This window comes from Coffea arabica, chromosome 2e (assembly GCF_036785885.1).
Source record: "Coffea arabica cultivar ET-39 chromosome 2e, Coffea Arabica ET-39 HiFi, whole genome shotgun sequence".
Taxonomy (NCBI): Eukaryota; Viridiplantae; Streptophyta; class Magnoliopsida; order Gentianales; family Rubiaceae; genus Coffea; species Coffea arabica.
Window position 1 is genome coordinate 11,564,823 of NC_092313.1, and position 14,921 is coordinate 11,579,743.

A 14,921-nucleotide genomic window follows, 5' to 3' on the forward strand; every position below is an offset into this window, starting at 1 on the left:
TTCCTAGTCCTTACATTTTAATCCATAGAACTCAAAGGAGCACAGTTAGAATAGGGGTTACTTAGTTCAATGTTCAAATTTAGCCACCCCTTTAAAAATTTCATTTTTTTCCATAATTTTAAACTTTTTTTAATACGGGATTTTTTCCCTCAGTTATGTAGCTCTTAAATACTCTCCCCAAGGACCCCAACCAAACCCCCACCAAAAAAAAATGCTCAAGAATATGAATTCATGGTTCCACAACTTTAATGAAATTGTCTTTCATGGTCCTCAAATATTACGAGAGGATAGTTTAGAATGTGATTACTTCATGCACATGATGATAAATGAAAATTATTTTTCACAAACTTTCATGCACCTTGCCTCCCGCATTAATTATGAGGTGAGAAATCAAGAGTTTAAATCTTGTTCTCCGTCAATGTGTTTTTATATAAAAATTGTTTTAAATCCATATGAGTGCGTGGTGGTGTACCTTCAGTCTCCGTCAGATTTCCTTGACTCAGTTGGGCCACCCCTTAGAGTAAGGTTCCTCCAGTGTAGGAGTAGGAATAAGTTAGACTAGATTAGATGTGCCGTTATGACAACAAAAAAAAAAAAAAAAAACTTTCATGCGCCTTTAAACAAGTTAGAAGTCATTAAAATAAATTATAGAATATGAATGAAAAGTAGTTATAGTTTATAGTTTGAACATTATTTTGTTCATAATAATTTAAACATTGAATTTCTTTTCTTACAAGCTAAAATACGTTTGGAAAATTTCATTCTCGAAATATTTGTACTTTGTTCAAAGTTCAAAATTTGCACCAGCAAAGGAAATCACAAACAAACAAACAAAAAGGAAAAAGCACACAATGCTCTAATAAAAGAGTGAAAAAGACTTTAAAAAGCAAGGCCAAGAAAGAAAAAAGAAGGTTTATACCAAAAAAAATTGGAAGGAAAAGAAAAAAGGAAAAACCCAGAAAATAGCGAAAACCGCAGGCCGTATATAGCCATAGGACGGGACCCTGCGCAGACTCGCTGACTCCTGCCTGCTTTGAGAATTTTGCTTCGGCGAGATTGGGAGAGACAACAAGAGAGAAGCCAGAGAGGAGGGAAAGTGAAAAGAAAATGGGAGGAGGGTCGGTGAAGGAATTGAAATCGAAAGCCGAGCTGGAGAAGACATTGGCAGAGAAGACAACGGTGATTTTACACTTCTGGGCATCATGGTGTGAAGCTTCTAAGCAGATGGACCAAGTCTTTTCTCATCTTTCCACTGATTTCCCTCATGCCCGCTTCTTCAGAGTAAACCCTTTTCCCCTTTTCTCTCTCTCTCGTTATAATGATATTTTTTGATATCCTTATCCATTCTTAATTGCATCCCTATTGCAACTGTGTTTTAGTTGATTTAGTCGATGAATTTTCTTTCATCTTGGACATTTTTTTTAACCTTTTTTTTTTTGGCTGTTATGCTGCTTTCTTGGTTCTTAAATTTGGGAGGAATAGAGGTTGAGGGTTTTATTATCATTATGCACTTATTATTGTTCATAAGTTATAATTAATTAAACTCGTGAAGCCTAATGGGAGTATGTAAATTTTGAGAAAAATGGGTCCTTGATGCCAGAGGAATATGTCAGAAGAAAAAAATTTGATAATGGTGTAGATGTGATTGATAAAAGGAATATTTTTAATAGCTTAATGTATATAGGATTCAAATTAGAAGTTGGGCGTACAAGGTAAATGAGATATCTTGTTGGGCTGAGGCAGTGATTCTTTGTGGGCAAAGGAAATGTGTATTGGACAAGCAGCAATCATTATCTATTTCTGTCAAAGTGTTAGTCTGGAAGCAGAACTGGTTAACGACTCTTTTTAATGGGTCAGAAAATGCCACATTAGAAATCTAGTGATGATTCCAACTTGCACGTAATAAGTCTAATAATCTTCAGTCAGGGTTTTATTACCTTTTATGGTAGTTGGTGGAAGGAAATCAAGATATCAGAAGGGTAGAGCTGATCCCAACTGGTAGCTTGATTTTGTTTTGTCTTTTGATGATTTTGAAAGGGCTGACCTGGTTGAATAATAACATCCTTATCAAAAAGGAAATTAACTTTTTTCCTTTAATGAAATACCCCAAAAAAATGGAAAAAGTCAAATGATGATTAGGTAGAAAGTGTAAGGTCTTAATTTTTGATGCTTGTATAGAGCAAACATTGTAATTGGAAAAAGTTTCTCTTCATTTAGGTAGCTGAAGATTGAAGGAACTCTGCCTTTATAAGGGATTCCAATCCTCTTCCGCATTCCTTCCCGTTCTTCTGCCAAACTATCATAAGCTTTAGTAACTCATGTTGCTTTCTCATCTTTTTGTGCCTTTTGTGTATAAAATATGCTCCCATGGTGAGCTAGGAATCCTTTCTGAGCATTTATCTTTCCAGAATTTTTGAACTATAATTGTGTACCAATTTTCTTATGAGGATGACAAGGACTTAACTGGAAATAAGTTGAATCATTATCCATCATTTTTGTTTGTCGGGAGGTAGTCTTGGCACTTGGCACCAATGTACGATGCATGAGCCGGTAAGAGAATACATAGACAGTAGGGATATAGAAAGCTGGAATAAGAAATAGGGTAACAGAATCATGTAATCCGGTGTCCTAGGAAGCAGGTAGAATTGAGATAGGAGTTTAATTATCTGCGTATATTGGCTACATGATTATGTAGTTGGTTCCCTGCCTTGCTCCTCATAATTTAATTGTAAACATTGTAGAAACAAGAATCCGTACCGGGTTTGGAATAAAACTAGTTACCTGTTATCACGAGTGATAGGAGCAGGAAATGGTTTGAGTGAAATTGAAACCACAAACTATGATCCTCAAGGTGTTATTTATGCACTCCATTCTACATTGTGTAATTTTGAGCTATTTAACTTTTTTACAAACTGCCTGAGGTTTACACCTCTAAGATTAGGAAAATACTGATGATTTGAAGGTTAACCCTTTCTCTGTTCTTGCTTTTTAACTTCTTGGGTTTTGTGGTCTGAAGGCTCTTTGTCTGGGTGAATATTAGACTTGAGGAAAGGACTGTATTTTGGGATTTGCTATCTGCTGTACACTTTGATTTTGTATAGTGTTGACCTTTCTTGAGAAGTGCACTACTCTCTGTTAATTCATTGTTCATCACTTCCTCTGTGTCACTACAGGTTGAAGCTGAAGAACAACCAGAGATTTCTGAGGCATATTCAGTTGCTGCTGTGCCTTACTTTGTCTTCTTCAAGGTAATTTCAAGTTGTAATTCTACTTCTCAAGAGCGTTCAGCTTTTTTCTGCAGTCTGTTGTGTTTTGCTCCTTCTGGAGTTTTTAACTTAATTTAAGAATGTATCTGGGAATGTTATGTGTCTTATTTTCGAGCCTTTCATGTGTAAGTTTGTTCCTTTTTGGTGCTTTTAGGATGGTAAGAGTGTGGATACCCTGGAAGGTGCTGACCCCTCAGCTTTAGCTAACAAGGTTGCTAAAGTTGCTGGATCTGTCACTGCTGACGAACCTGCAGCTCCTGCTAGTTTAGGTATGGCTGCAGGGCCAGCAATCCTTGAAACAGTCAAGGATTTTGCTAAAGACAATTCTAAAGTGGAAAGCCATTCACCTGGCACTGGAAATGGGCTTAAATTGCGATTAGAACAGCTTGTGAATTCTCATCCAGTAATGCTCTTTATGAAAGGAAGCCCTGAGGAACCTAGATGTGGTTTTAGCCGGACAGTAGTCGACATCTTGATGAAAGAAAAGATCAAATTTGGAAGCTTTGATATTCTGACGGATGACGAGGTTCGTGAGGGATTGAAAAAGTTCTCCAACTGGCCAACATATCCTCAACTCTACTGTAAGGGTGAGCTTCTCGGTGGCTGTGACATTGTAACTGCTATGCATGAGAGTGGTGAACTTAAAGAAGTTTTGTTGGATCATGGAATTGAAGCATCTGATTCCTCTAAAGCAGAAGCAACAGAACCTGGAATGGGAAAGGGTGGCATCTCTGAGGCCTCTGGTTTGAGTGCAGACCTGAACTCTCGTTTGGATAGCTTAATTAATTCTAGTCCAGTTATGCTTTTTATGAAGGGGGAACCAGATACACCGCGTTGTGGTTTTAGCCGGAAAGTTGTTGATATTCTGAGACAAGAGAAAATAGATTTTAAGAGCTTTGACATCCTTACTGATGATGAAGTCCGTCAAGGCCTAAAAGTTTACTCAAACTGGTCCAGCTATCCTCAGCTGTACATAAAGGGTGAACTGATTGGTGGATCTGATATTGTGTTGGACATGCAAAAGAGTGGAGAGCTCAGTAAGGTTCTTGCAGAGAAAGGTATTCCTAATGGGATCACCCTGGAAGTGCGCCTTAAGCAGCTGATAACTTCTTCTCCTGTGATGCTTTTTATGAAGGGTACTCCAGATGCTTCACGTTGTGGTTTCAGCTCCAAGGTAGTAAACGCCTTGAAGGAGGAGGAAGTGGAGTTTGGATCATTTGATATTTTAACTGATGAGGAGGTCAGGCAGGGATTGAAGACCTTGTCAAACTGGCCAACCTTTCCACAGCTCTATTACAAGGGTGAACTGATAGGAGGTTGTGATATTATACTGGAGCTAAAAAGCAATGGCGAGTTGAAATCTACCTTATCTGAATAGGTTTAGGAAATGTAGGCTGAAGCGGTGCTACTCCCTACTACTGATGGCTTATTGATCTAGAAGTCTTTAAAAATGTTGTCCGCTGGAAAATGGTTTCAGAACCCTTGTCTTATATTTCTCCCCTTTTTAGGGAACCTTCTTCATGCTCTGGTTGCACATTCCTATAATTATTGGAGAATATTTTTGGATCATCATTGTCTTGTGCTCTTATTTAAAGAATCTACACACCAGACTTGAATAGTGTGGTGACTAGACTTGAATTTTGCAAGAAAACAACCCTAAATTTGCAGTTCCAGTTTCCATCACCAGATATTTTCCGCCTTGGCCCCTGACTTTTTTATTTTAAATTTTTTTTGGTTGAGTATTGGCTCCTGAATTTCATTAAAAAGCATGATTCATGAATAGTAAAAATCAGAAACAGATGGTGCAATAAGCTTGCCATTTTGCTTTCCCATGAACGTAACGAAGATACAAGAATATCTAGTTTGATCCTTAGCCAACATCAGAAGATGTGCTCCGGAGCCATGTTCATTGCAGAAAATTCTATAAATAAACCACGAGTACCACCATCAATATATGTTACACTCTAAGCAGACCCCTCCCCGGTTGAGGGCATGCCTTGATCATAGTGCTTAGCGATGAACTTCACAAAGCCAGTCATCAATGGAATCGTTTATTGAAACTACCTTGCGCAATGAATCCTAACAAGAGCCAAGCAAAATTCAACTAGTCTCCAAATAAGGTTTGCTTTCCCTTAACTGACACGATAGTAGTAAGATGTGGTAAAACTTGCTAGCAACATTAATCCAACCCAACCTGCATAACCTTTAACCTCTTCATCTGGGTTGATAACCTCCTAGTACACCATTATCTTTTTCTGAATCGGCTTCCATTCTTTTCAAAAGAATCAGCTGCCAGTGCACCTCTTCACCACCACTTGAACGCATATTATCAGATTCAAGCATAACAAGTATTCAACTTTCACGTACGACATTGATCATGCTCTTATTAATGCTTCAGTATCTTCCATGCTTCCCTTATCTCCTAAAAAGTTGTTTAGTTTTGTAAGGACACTTGGATCAGGCTTCCATCCTTTCCTCTCTCCACAAAAAGACAAAGCAACTTTCATGCATTCCACAGCCTTCTCCATCTCATCCTTGTGCAGGTAGCCCGCTGATAATCTTCCCCAACTCTCTGGCATATGTGCTTTCCCTTCACCCATCAAACCTTTAAGCATAGCCTCAGCCTTCTCACAAAGCCCCTTCTCTATGTATCCCAAAATTATTGTGTTTGGCACTCGAAAATCATAGCAGTTGCCAGATGACTCCCACTCCTTTAGGCATTCCAGTGCTGATTCAAACTCATCAATCCTCACCAGACTCTTCAGCATATTTAGGTAATCCTTGTTGATACGCTTTTTAAAGGTGTTTTTCTCTAGCGCCCATAATCTAAAGACCTGAGCCTTGTTTCCCAGATTAGCATGCAGTGAGATAAGATGGTTATAACCTTCAGTGTCATTATTGTCCAGTATCTTCTCAGCTCTTTGAAGATAACTATTTGCCTCATCTTTTAGGCCTTCCTTGATATAGAAATTTGCAACAACTGCATATGTGTTCCAGTCCATGCTGATGTTGGGTTGGTATTCCATTTCGCGCAAAACATTCTTAATGCCATCCATGTCCGACCTCACACCGAAAGAGTTAATGCAGAGTCTATAACTCAAATTATCAGGAGAAACCCCATTGTCTTGCATCTGAATTAGCACATCAGGGACTTTTTCATGTTGAGCAACCTTGGTATAAAGGAGCATGATATCATTGTATGCAACAGATGATAAGCTAAGACCTTTCTCTTTCATCATCTGCAGAAGAGACAATGACTTATCAGATTGGCGCTGGCGTGCATAGGAATGCAGGAGAGCACCATATGTCTTTTCTGTTTTATCTTCTTCACTCAAGTCAGTAAAATAATTTTCTGCAGAAAGATATCCATGTACTCTACCAATCAGATCAAGCTGCACAGCATGCTCGGTCGGTGAATACGTGAACATGCCACTCTTTTTCATCCATTCACAGACCTATTAATTAAAATCAGAAAGCAGTTTCTCAGTTTGACTTTTCTTTGCATGAGTCACAACTTAATTCTGTAACTTTCAAGCAGCCATCCAAACAAACATGTAATTCTGTTAATCAGCAACTTTAGAGATGACAAAGAAAAGTTTTGAAGTTTAGACTTGTGCTACAATACGAGTGACAGCCTCTGAACAACACTCAAAATATAAAATGTAGAACTTCAGTTAATTACAGCGAAAAAGAAAACCAAGGATTGGGCCAATATTTCTCTGGAATGGTTTGGTGGTATTGTCCCAAGGCAACCCGAGGTAACTAGGTACCACTACAGCAGGAACCCTAAAAGCTCGTTTTATTACAGAATTTAGGTCTGGAAAACCCAGGATCTCTTTGAATTCCAGGCGGTTCGTGCCAATCTGTGTTTCATTTAAAGTTACCCGTAGAAGAAATGAACAATAATTTGCACTTTTAGTGTAAAAAGAAAAGAAAGAAAGAAAGAAAACGTCAGTGAGGAAAAAGTGAAAACAACTCCACATATCGCACAAGACTTCAGAGAAACATGCAGCCCACAGCTCTTGTAAGGCTTTCATATTCCGAGAGAGGTTGTTCGAAAACATATTCTAACAATCACCATTTCCATGCGAATTCCCATTATGTCTTCATAAAATGTCATGTCAAAGCCCTGCCAAGAAAAAGAAACTTCTCCACTACATAGGAGAGAGTAGATACACATGACCACCCCAATCCGCCTAACATTTGTTTCTATTTATTGACAAGAAAAAGCTTAAATTCATTTTTTTTTCGGTTAAAAGCCTTGATATATGCGCGCATGATGAACTAATAGTTGAAGGCACTCACAAGCACTACAAGGCTTGGTCCAAAGTTCAGGGAAACTATTAGGTTGCATACGCCGAATACTACCCCTCTTACTTCCAACTAATATACATGAAAGTTTAGCATAAGGAGTTCAGTTTAAGGAAGTAGTGAAGTAAAGGGGATAGCATTTGACAATTGACAGCAACTTTCAGAATTTAGGACAAATTTTGAAAAAAAAAAAAAACCAATTCAATAAAGAAACAATTTTTGCAACAATCAACCAGAAAAATGAAAGAAAGAACAAGAAGAACAAGAAGACAGAGTAGTTAGCATTATGGAAGTACCTGGAGGGCGTGAGAGAATCGACTGCGTTTGCGGAGGTCGTGAATGATGCGACGAAGCTCCGCGAATCGAACTTTCTGGCCGCTTTCGACCCATTGGTCCAGAACTGGTCCAATTTTGGTTTTAGGATTTCCCAACGGGCTGATTCTGGAGTAGAGCGTCTCTTTCTTCTCCTTCTTCCTGATCTCCTCCCCCTCCCTGTTGCTCTGGTTGCCACCCCTACTACTGTTAATTACTATTTGATTGGTGCAGTAGAATTTCTGAGTGTTTTTTACGCGGGAATTGACTGAAATTAGGGTTTGAAACAGGGATAGTCGACGGCTCAGTGATTGCATTTTCAGCATTTGTTCCTTTGTTTGAAGTTCTGAATTAAGGTGGCAGGGGCTTTGATGAGGAATATGAAGAGTGGAACGGGTTATATTGTAACTGGTCAATATCAAACTTGCCCACTAAAGTCAGAAAGATTTCAGTTAAGTCCCTGCATCAGATCTCCAATTTGCTATTGTTCGGGTGACTTGTCATCCTAAAGTTATCTCAATTGACTATACAAACATGTTTTTGAAATTATCGCGTGTGATTCGTATCTATTTGGATTGGCTGTTTGGATTGGCTGTTTTTGAGGTGTTTTTAAAAAATTGTGCTGTAGCAGAGTTTTTAGATTATATTTTGGGATATTTTCAAAAAATATTTTGAAATATTTAAGAGTAGAAGAGTTTTTAGAATATATTTTGAAATATTTTTTAAAATTTTAAAAAAATTTAAACTAATTTTTAGATTACCTTTTAGAGCACTTTTTAAAAATATTTATTGTATTTGAAAAACTAGTTTTTGAAAAACACTCCCATCCTAGATGAAAAAAAGTTTTAAAAAATCAACATACCATAATAGTCCACATTCATCAAATTGTCTTAAGGTTGTTATTAGTTTGAGTCTTTTAAGTTGCTCATGGAATTGGTATTACATATACAATAGATGGTTTCTTTGTTGATGCTCCCATAATAAATTTTTAGATGGTCTAAGCATGCACTTTAACCATAATGGATCTTCCGTCCCACCTCCTATGCTACTTTCTATTTCATTTTTTTTTATAGTATATTACTATTTTTCCTTCATAAAAATCATAAACATCATTTTAACTGTGTGTATGAAATTGTTGGCAAATTTTATTACTTTTTCTCGTGGTTGAGCAATTAAACACATAATTTCTTTCGTGATTTTTGAAATTTACTTAATACTCACTTGTACTTTATGTAAAAAAGCAGGACGGAGGAAAATGTAACTTTATAGATGCTTTGAGGGTCACAAACCTAATGTGTGGATTTTTTGAAAATTAATAGTATTTTGTCATTTTTTTTTCTAGCCAAAATACCCGCAAAGTGTTTTAAGACCCAAAAAAAAAAGCAAGAATTTGGGGGTAGATTTAAAAATATTACAATTTCCTTACTTTCTTCGTCGACATCAAAAATACCAATCAATTCCTTACATAATTTGGTGAGATTGATTGCGAAAAGGGAAGAATGTACTTGTGAAATTTAATAACTTGCCGCGGGACAGTGAACTAATTCTAACAAAGGGTGGTGTCTATTTATATGTTTTTATTCACTTTGCACATTTACCCAAATTACAAGACGTTACTGAGTAGGTTTAAAAAGTAATCGTTAAACCACATGGGTATGGTGCATTCTATCCACACACAAAAAAAAAAATGCTAGTAAAAGTAATCATGTTGATCATACAAATTAACTTAATATTCTACACTTATAATTTATACCAAAGGGCAAGTATTGAAAATCACCTTCACCATTAGTTATGTAGAACCTCTTCTAAGCACGAGGTCTTGACCTTCATTAGTCGCATTCTCCAATAGCCAATTTTTCTGCATTTTGACCGTGTTTACATTTAAACACAAGTCCAACTTTCCAAAAAAGAAACGAAATCATTCTGTTCCATTTCTACCGCAAACGGGTCATTGGTTTTGGGATTTATTCTTTAATGTTATGGTCATGGACTCATCGTCCCGTGACTCCCGTCCCGTTGCAGCTATAACGACATTTATAAAGGAATATTGCTTAATTCTTTTTTCAGACGATAACAAAACTTCCATTAATGACAAAAACATTTACATTGCTCCTTCATCATTTTTGGCTAATCTATTCAGCCAACTTGGAAAAGATTCTGTAGGAATATGTGTATATTGCTTAATTAACATTGTTAATTTATACTTCATCTGTCCCATTTTGATAGTCCTAGTTTTTTTTTTCTACACAATTTAAGAAAAAGTAGTTAATTTTGTTGGAATAATAAATTTAGATTGCTATTTTTCTAAAATATCCTTACATTAAATAGAGTACAACTTTATATTAATTATTTATGAGAACTTGAATTGATGGTTTATGAGAACTTGAATTGATGATCAAGAAAGAATCAATCCTCATTTTACATTATTTCACATTTTGGCTTGAAAGAATAACAGAGTTGGCTTTTCATATATCAATATGTTTTGAAAAATCTAAATGTATTAAATGGGGTAGGTTAACAATCTATATTAAATAAGGTAGTTTATACTAATAACAACCTACATTGAATAAGGGTATTTTAGAGAAATTAAAAGATAACGACATTCTTCAATTGAAAAATTGATTACAATTTGACACAGATAAAAAAGAAAAACAGAATTATTAAAGTGGGACGGAGAGAGAGCATATATTGAAGTCCTTGCCTTGTTTCTTTTCTTTTCGCCCGCAATTCAATCATTTCATGAGTACGTGGCCTTGCTGCTAGAGAAGAACAAGAACGAAGCTGCTCATGTGCTTGAAGAATCAAGAAAGGAGTCGTGCTTTTTGTTGCATGGAACCTAATATCATGCACCTTAACCAATTCACCCACAGGTCTAGTAGTACTATTTTCTTCTTGTTTTTTTTTTTGCCCCCCAATAGATGAAATCGTGATTCATGAGGTTGCCAAAACTGAACTTACCACTAACTGAGGGGTGACAAAATAATTCTTGACTATCCCATTTTCACTTATGGCTTGTTTTACTCATGCTGCACCATGATTTGATTTGTGTGTTAAATAACTGGTGAACGTGCCCCATTTACGAGGTAGGCAAGCCTGTAAATCAGAAAAATGCTATTACAAAACCATATGAGCCAATCATGAACCTAGATCAAATATATGTTATTGGTGAGAAGTTTTTGAATCCCATGTTTCTTGGTCTGATTTTTCTCAGTGGCATTAAAAAATTTTTGATTTCTACTTATGACTCAAAATGTCAGCATTTAATGCTAAACAATTGTTTTTCGAATAATTGAGGTGTCTATATCCAAAAGTAAAGCAACTTAAAATTAAAAAGCGACGTAATCCATTCTGATTAAATACAAAGAATAATTAACCAGAACCAAACGGGCCAATAGATAAAAAAAAAGCAGTGCGGAAAGCGGGCTGAGTATATGTGCTTTCATCAATATTTAAGCTTGAAGTCAAATATACAAGTTGCTTGCTATTACCATCATAAACTATTCCTACAGACAATCTTTGCATAAGATTTCATGCAGATTGCCTTTTTGAATTCGACTCAAACCAGGAAAAAGACTAACCACAATGGTTCTAAAGTTCAATGAACCAAAGGGACAGCAAACATAAATAAATAGTCCATTATTGCATCCCAAATCCCCAACCTCCAACAACCAACCATGGTCCGAAGCAGCTAGCATAACCTCCTGACTTTATTGTGGTGATCGTCCCAGTAAAAAGAAAGGCACTCCATCAACTTCAGCTCCAGTGTTTTGAAGTGGGCTATCTGCATTTGGAGCTCCATTCTTTCTTTCTTCAGATTCTTGTTTTCCTGCATGAGTAGCAGACGAGTAGTATTATTTTCCTCAACCGTGGATGAAGGGCTGTTGTTACTCTCTTCTGATGCTTTCAGATACTGAGGAAAGGCGCTGGGCTCGCACTTCTTCCGGTGTATCTCCGACAGCAGATGCCGGCACCCCTTCTGGAATTTCTCGTGCTGGAATTCCCATCTCTTAGATGCTGTTTTCTTGAATCCCTATGAAGAAACCAGAATTGACATTCTTGTTAGTTCTCTTCTGGGATTTGTACCAAAAAAAAAAAAAAAAAAAAAGAGTACGTGGTGTAGTTGAATTCAAAAAATACACTACTCTATCTTCAACTTTCACTAATTTTCACTTTGGCCCTTAAAAGTTTGTTCAGTCTTAAAAAATACTAACCATTAAAGAATAGGGTACACAGTCCTTATGATTATGGAATATGGAAGAGCTACAGCGTTAACGAACCATTATTATGATTTTGGAATATTAGGTCAAAAAACAACCCAAAAAAAAAAAAACAAAGAATCAATGCCATATGGTGAGAATTGCAAAATGGCCTTAACGTTGAAAGATTTACTATAAAGCATAAACAACAATATCGTACTTCTTGAAAGTTGGTGGGATTGTCATTTCATTGCGGAAAATCATATGCTGTTCGCTAAACGTAAACACCATAGTACTGATTTCAAAAACCATTCATGTTGACCAAACTCAAAAGCATTTATCATCTGATCTTCTTCGTGTTTGGCTGCTTTGGCACCTCGACCTACGATAATAGTTGGAATTGGAACCAAGAGGAGGAGTATATATTATGACTATACACATATGAATTAAGTATAGGAAGTTTCGGCGCTAAGTAGTGCAGTAGATTACTAGTACTAATTAAACGACAAATAGTCAAAAGAATTCTCAATTTGTTTTTCAAACGGAATCTTCATTCTTCAAAGCAGAACTAACAACAAGATGCATTAAATAATCTTTTCCTGTAGGAGGAAGAGGATAAACGATTAGATACCTTCTTTTTCCAACTACTAAATTTATTGTGGAATCAGGAATGTGGAAACCTTCCGAGTCTACGTTGGCCTTCTATAAAGAAACTGAGCATTCACATTTAGACTTATGTGTATTCTAAACAAGTGCGTTGTTATTCTACGGCGAATTAAGTCAAAACATTTATTCTTATTCTCCTAAGATTCCAAACCAGCACTGTGATTATTTTGACTGCTGTGGTTATACTGCCAAGAAATGGTTAATATTACGACAACGCAGCCAACCTTTTCATTTCATATTTCAAAACAATAATTTGTTAGAAAAAGAAAAAAAAAACAAATACCAGCCCATCAGAGCAAGGTCAATCAATGGAAAGCTTAAAGAAGATTATTGAGTTTGTTAGGAATTGGTCCATGCGAGAAGGGTTTGTCTGGAGAAGTAATCATATGGGAAAAAAATGTTTTTTTGTTGCATAATGAACATGTTTTCCAATCAATTTTTTTTTTCTATCTTCTTAATCACATTTGTATTTTGCATGTATTACCTTACAAAAAAATTACACTATTATTCTAAAGAATTTATTCCGAACAATCTTCTATTTTAAAGAACATTTCATCATTTTGTGTTGAATGAAAAGCTTGACAGCTTATTTGGACTTTTTTTAAAAACTCTTCTCAAAAGAGAAAGCCACTCAACTTTGCAAAGTTTTGTGTGAAATGAATAGCTTGACAACTTATTGGATTGTGTTTTCCAAAGTTTTGTTCGTGTTTATCCCTATGCTTGCACACAGTCAAATCAGCCGACATCTTTCACACATTAAGGTTTCGTATGCATTTGTTCCCAAAACAATAATTATTCCAAGTTAGCCTCTCATCTTCCAAAAGTGTTTAGAGGCAACATATCCTACTAATATTCTTGACGCATCAAATCAAGATTAAATCAAATTACTTTTCTCTACTATAGAATGGCCTGAGGATGATGCATGTAAAACAACCAACAGTAACTTTACTTTTCTCATCCCTGTTAATTACACGATAATAGATCAAATTAGACGTTCATGAATTCAAGATTTAATTAACCACTCTCCTGTAAAGTGTCCTTCACATCAAGCCTGAATATTCATTCTAACTCTTGACTAAGGCATTTTCACTTTATCTTCATGCATTCTGGCTATGGAATATAGAATATGTGCTGAACTGAGCCACAAAGAGAAGCCACACAAACACCCACATGATACATGCAAACTGCAAAATATGTCAAACTTGAGAAGGAGGATTATCAAAAAGGGCCATTAATATGCAAATTAATCAGAGAGAAGACAACACACACACACACACACACAATTATATATGGAGTCAAGGAAGAGGGAGACTCACATAGGTATTGAGCTGTCGAATGAAGCTAGAGAAATTATTATGCTTGAAATATCTAGGCAACATGAGCTCAGAAAACTCAGCAGGAGACCAAACAACAAAACCGGTTCCATCAGCGGTCCATGACACTACCCTTTGGCCCCAGCTTCCTCTTTCAATTGCTTCCCTGCGACCCCTCTCTTCTTCCTCCTCCAAAAGGTCATAGGTCTTGGATAGAAATGGAGCCGGGCTCTTAATCCTCGATGAAGAAGATGACGACTGCCCCACGATTGGTCTCCTTCGCTCTCTAGCCATTCTTGAATTGTCTAGAGAACTCAAGCAGTTCTACTGTTTGAATGCATATTCTCTTCTGCTTAATAATTATGGACCCGCTTCTTGGAAACTACTAGTTCTGTCATCTGTGGAAGATGCTACTAATACGGGCAGTACTATATATCTTTCTTTCGTCGCACTGTTCTTGTCGCTTTCTTTGTCGACTGAGTGCATATTTCTACGCTTTTCGCAAGGGGGACCCAAAGAGACATAGTCCGAAAGTGGATATTTTTCCATCTTTTGCTTTGGATATTATTGGTTACTTCGTTTGAAAGGATTGTAGAATTTTCGTGGTGTCTATTATAAGTTTGGGAGACGTGTAATTTGAATATGTCAATGAAATGCCATTTAGTGATTCATAGACCAACCAATCCAAAAGGATGTCTTTCTCGTCCGGAAAGATTAATCGGTGGCACAATTAGTGCGGTCGCCGAAGTAGAAGAAGAAGATAGAGTGTAATTTACAGTCAATTTCCTATAAAGAGTCGGATTCACATGACAAATAGTTTACTTAATTACTCTCAACATAACTAACTCGAATACTCA

The 14,921-nt window shown here is 36.6% G+C and overlaps 3 protein-coding genes across 3 annotated transcripts; 1 reads left to right on the top strand and 2 right to left on the bottom strand.

Moving 5' to 3' along the window:
* Positions 1 to 970: 970 nt before the first annotated feature.
* On the top strand, positions 971 to 4,835 carry LOC113730965 (monothiol glutaredoxin-S17-like). Its single transcript, XM_027255973.2, has 3 exons — positions 971 to 1,281; positions 3,174 to 3,248; positions 3,421 to 4,835. Exons 1-3 carry the CDS (start codon positions 1,108 to 1,110, stop codon positions 4,642 to 4,644), a joined length of 1,473 nt encoding a protein of 490 aa, XP_027111774.1. The 5' UTR covers positions 971 to 1,107; the 3' UTR covers positions 4,645 to 4,835.
* A 231-nt stretch (positions 4,836 to 5,066) lies between these two features.
* On the bottom strand, positions 5,067 to 8,316 carry LOC113730966 (pentatricopeptide repeat-containing protein At4g21705, mitochondrial). Its single transcript, XM_027255974.2, has 2 exons — positions 7,874 to 8,316; positions 5,067 to 6,721 (listed from the first exon to the last, which is right to left on the bottom strand). The coding sequence occupies exons 1-2, from the start codon at positions 8,213 to 8,215 to the stop codon at positions 5,642 to 5,644; spliced, it is 1,422 nt and encodes a 473-aa protein (XP_027111775.1). The 5' UTR covers positions 8,216 to 8,316; the 3' UTR covers positions 5,067 to 5,641.
* A 2,997-nt stretch (positions 8,317 to 11,313) lies between these two features.
* LOC113730967 (heat stress transcription factor B-3-like) lies at positions 11,314 to 14,525 on the bottom strand. The gene is made up of 2 exons (XM_027255975.2): positions 14,068 to 14,525; positions 11,314 to 11,919 (listed from the first exon to the last, which is right to left on the bottom strand). The coding sequence occupies exons 1-2, from the start codon at positions 14,356 to 14,358 to the stop codon at positions 11,578 to 11,580; spliced, it is 633 nt and encodes a 210-aa protein (XP_027111776.1). The 5' UTR covers positions 14,359 to 14,525; the 3' UTR covers positions 11,314 to 11,577.
* Positions 14,526 to 14,921: the final 396 nt, after the last annotated feature.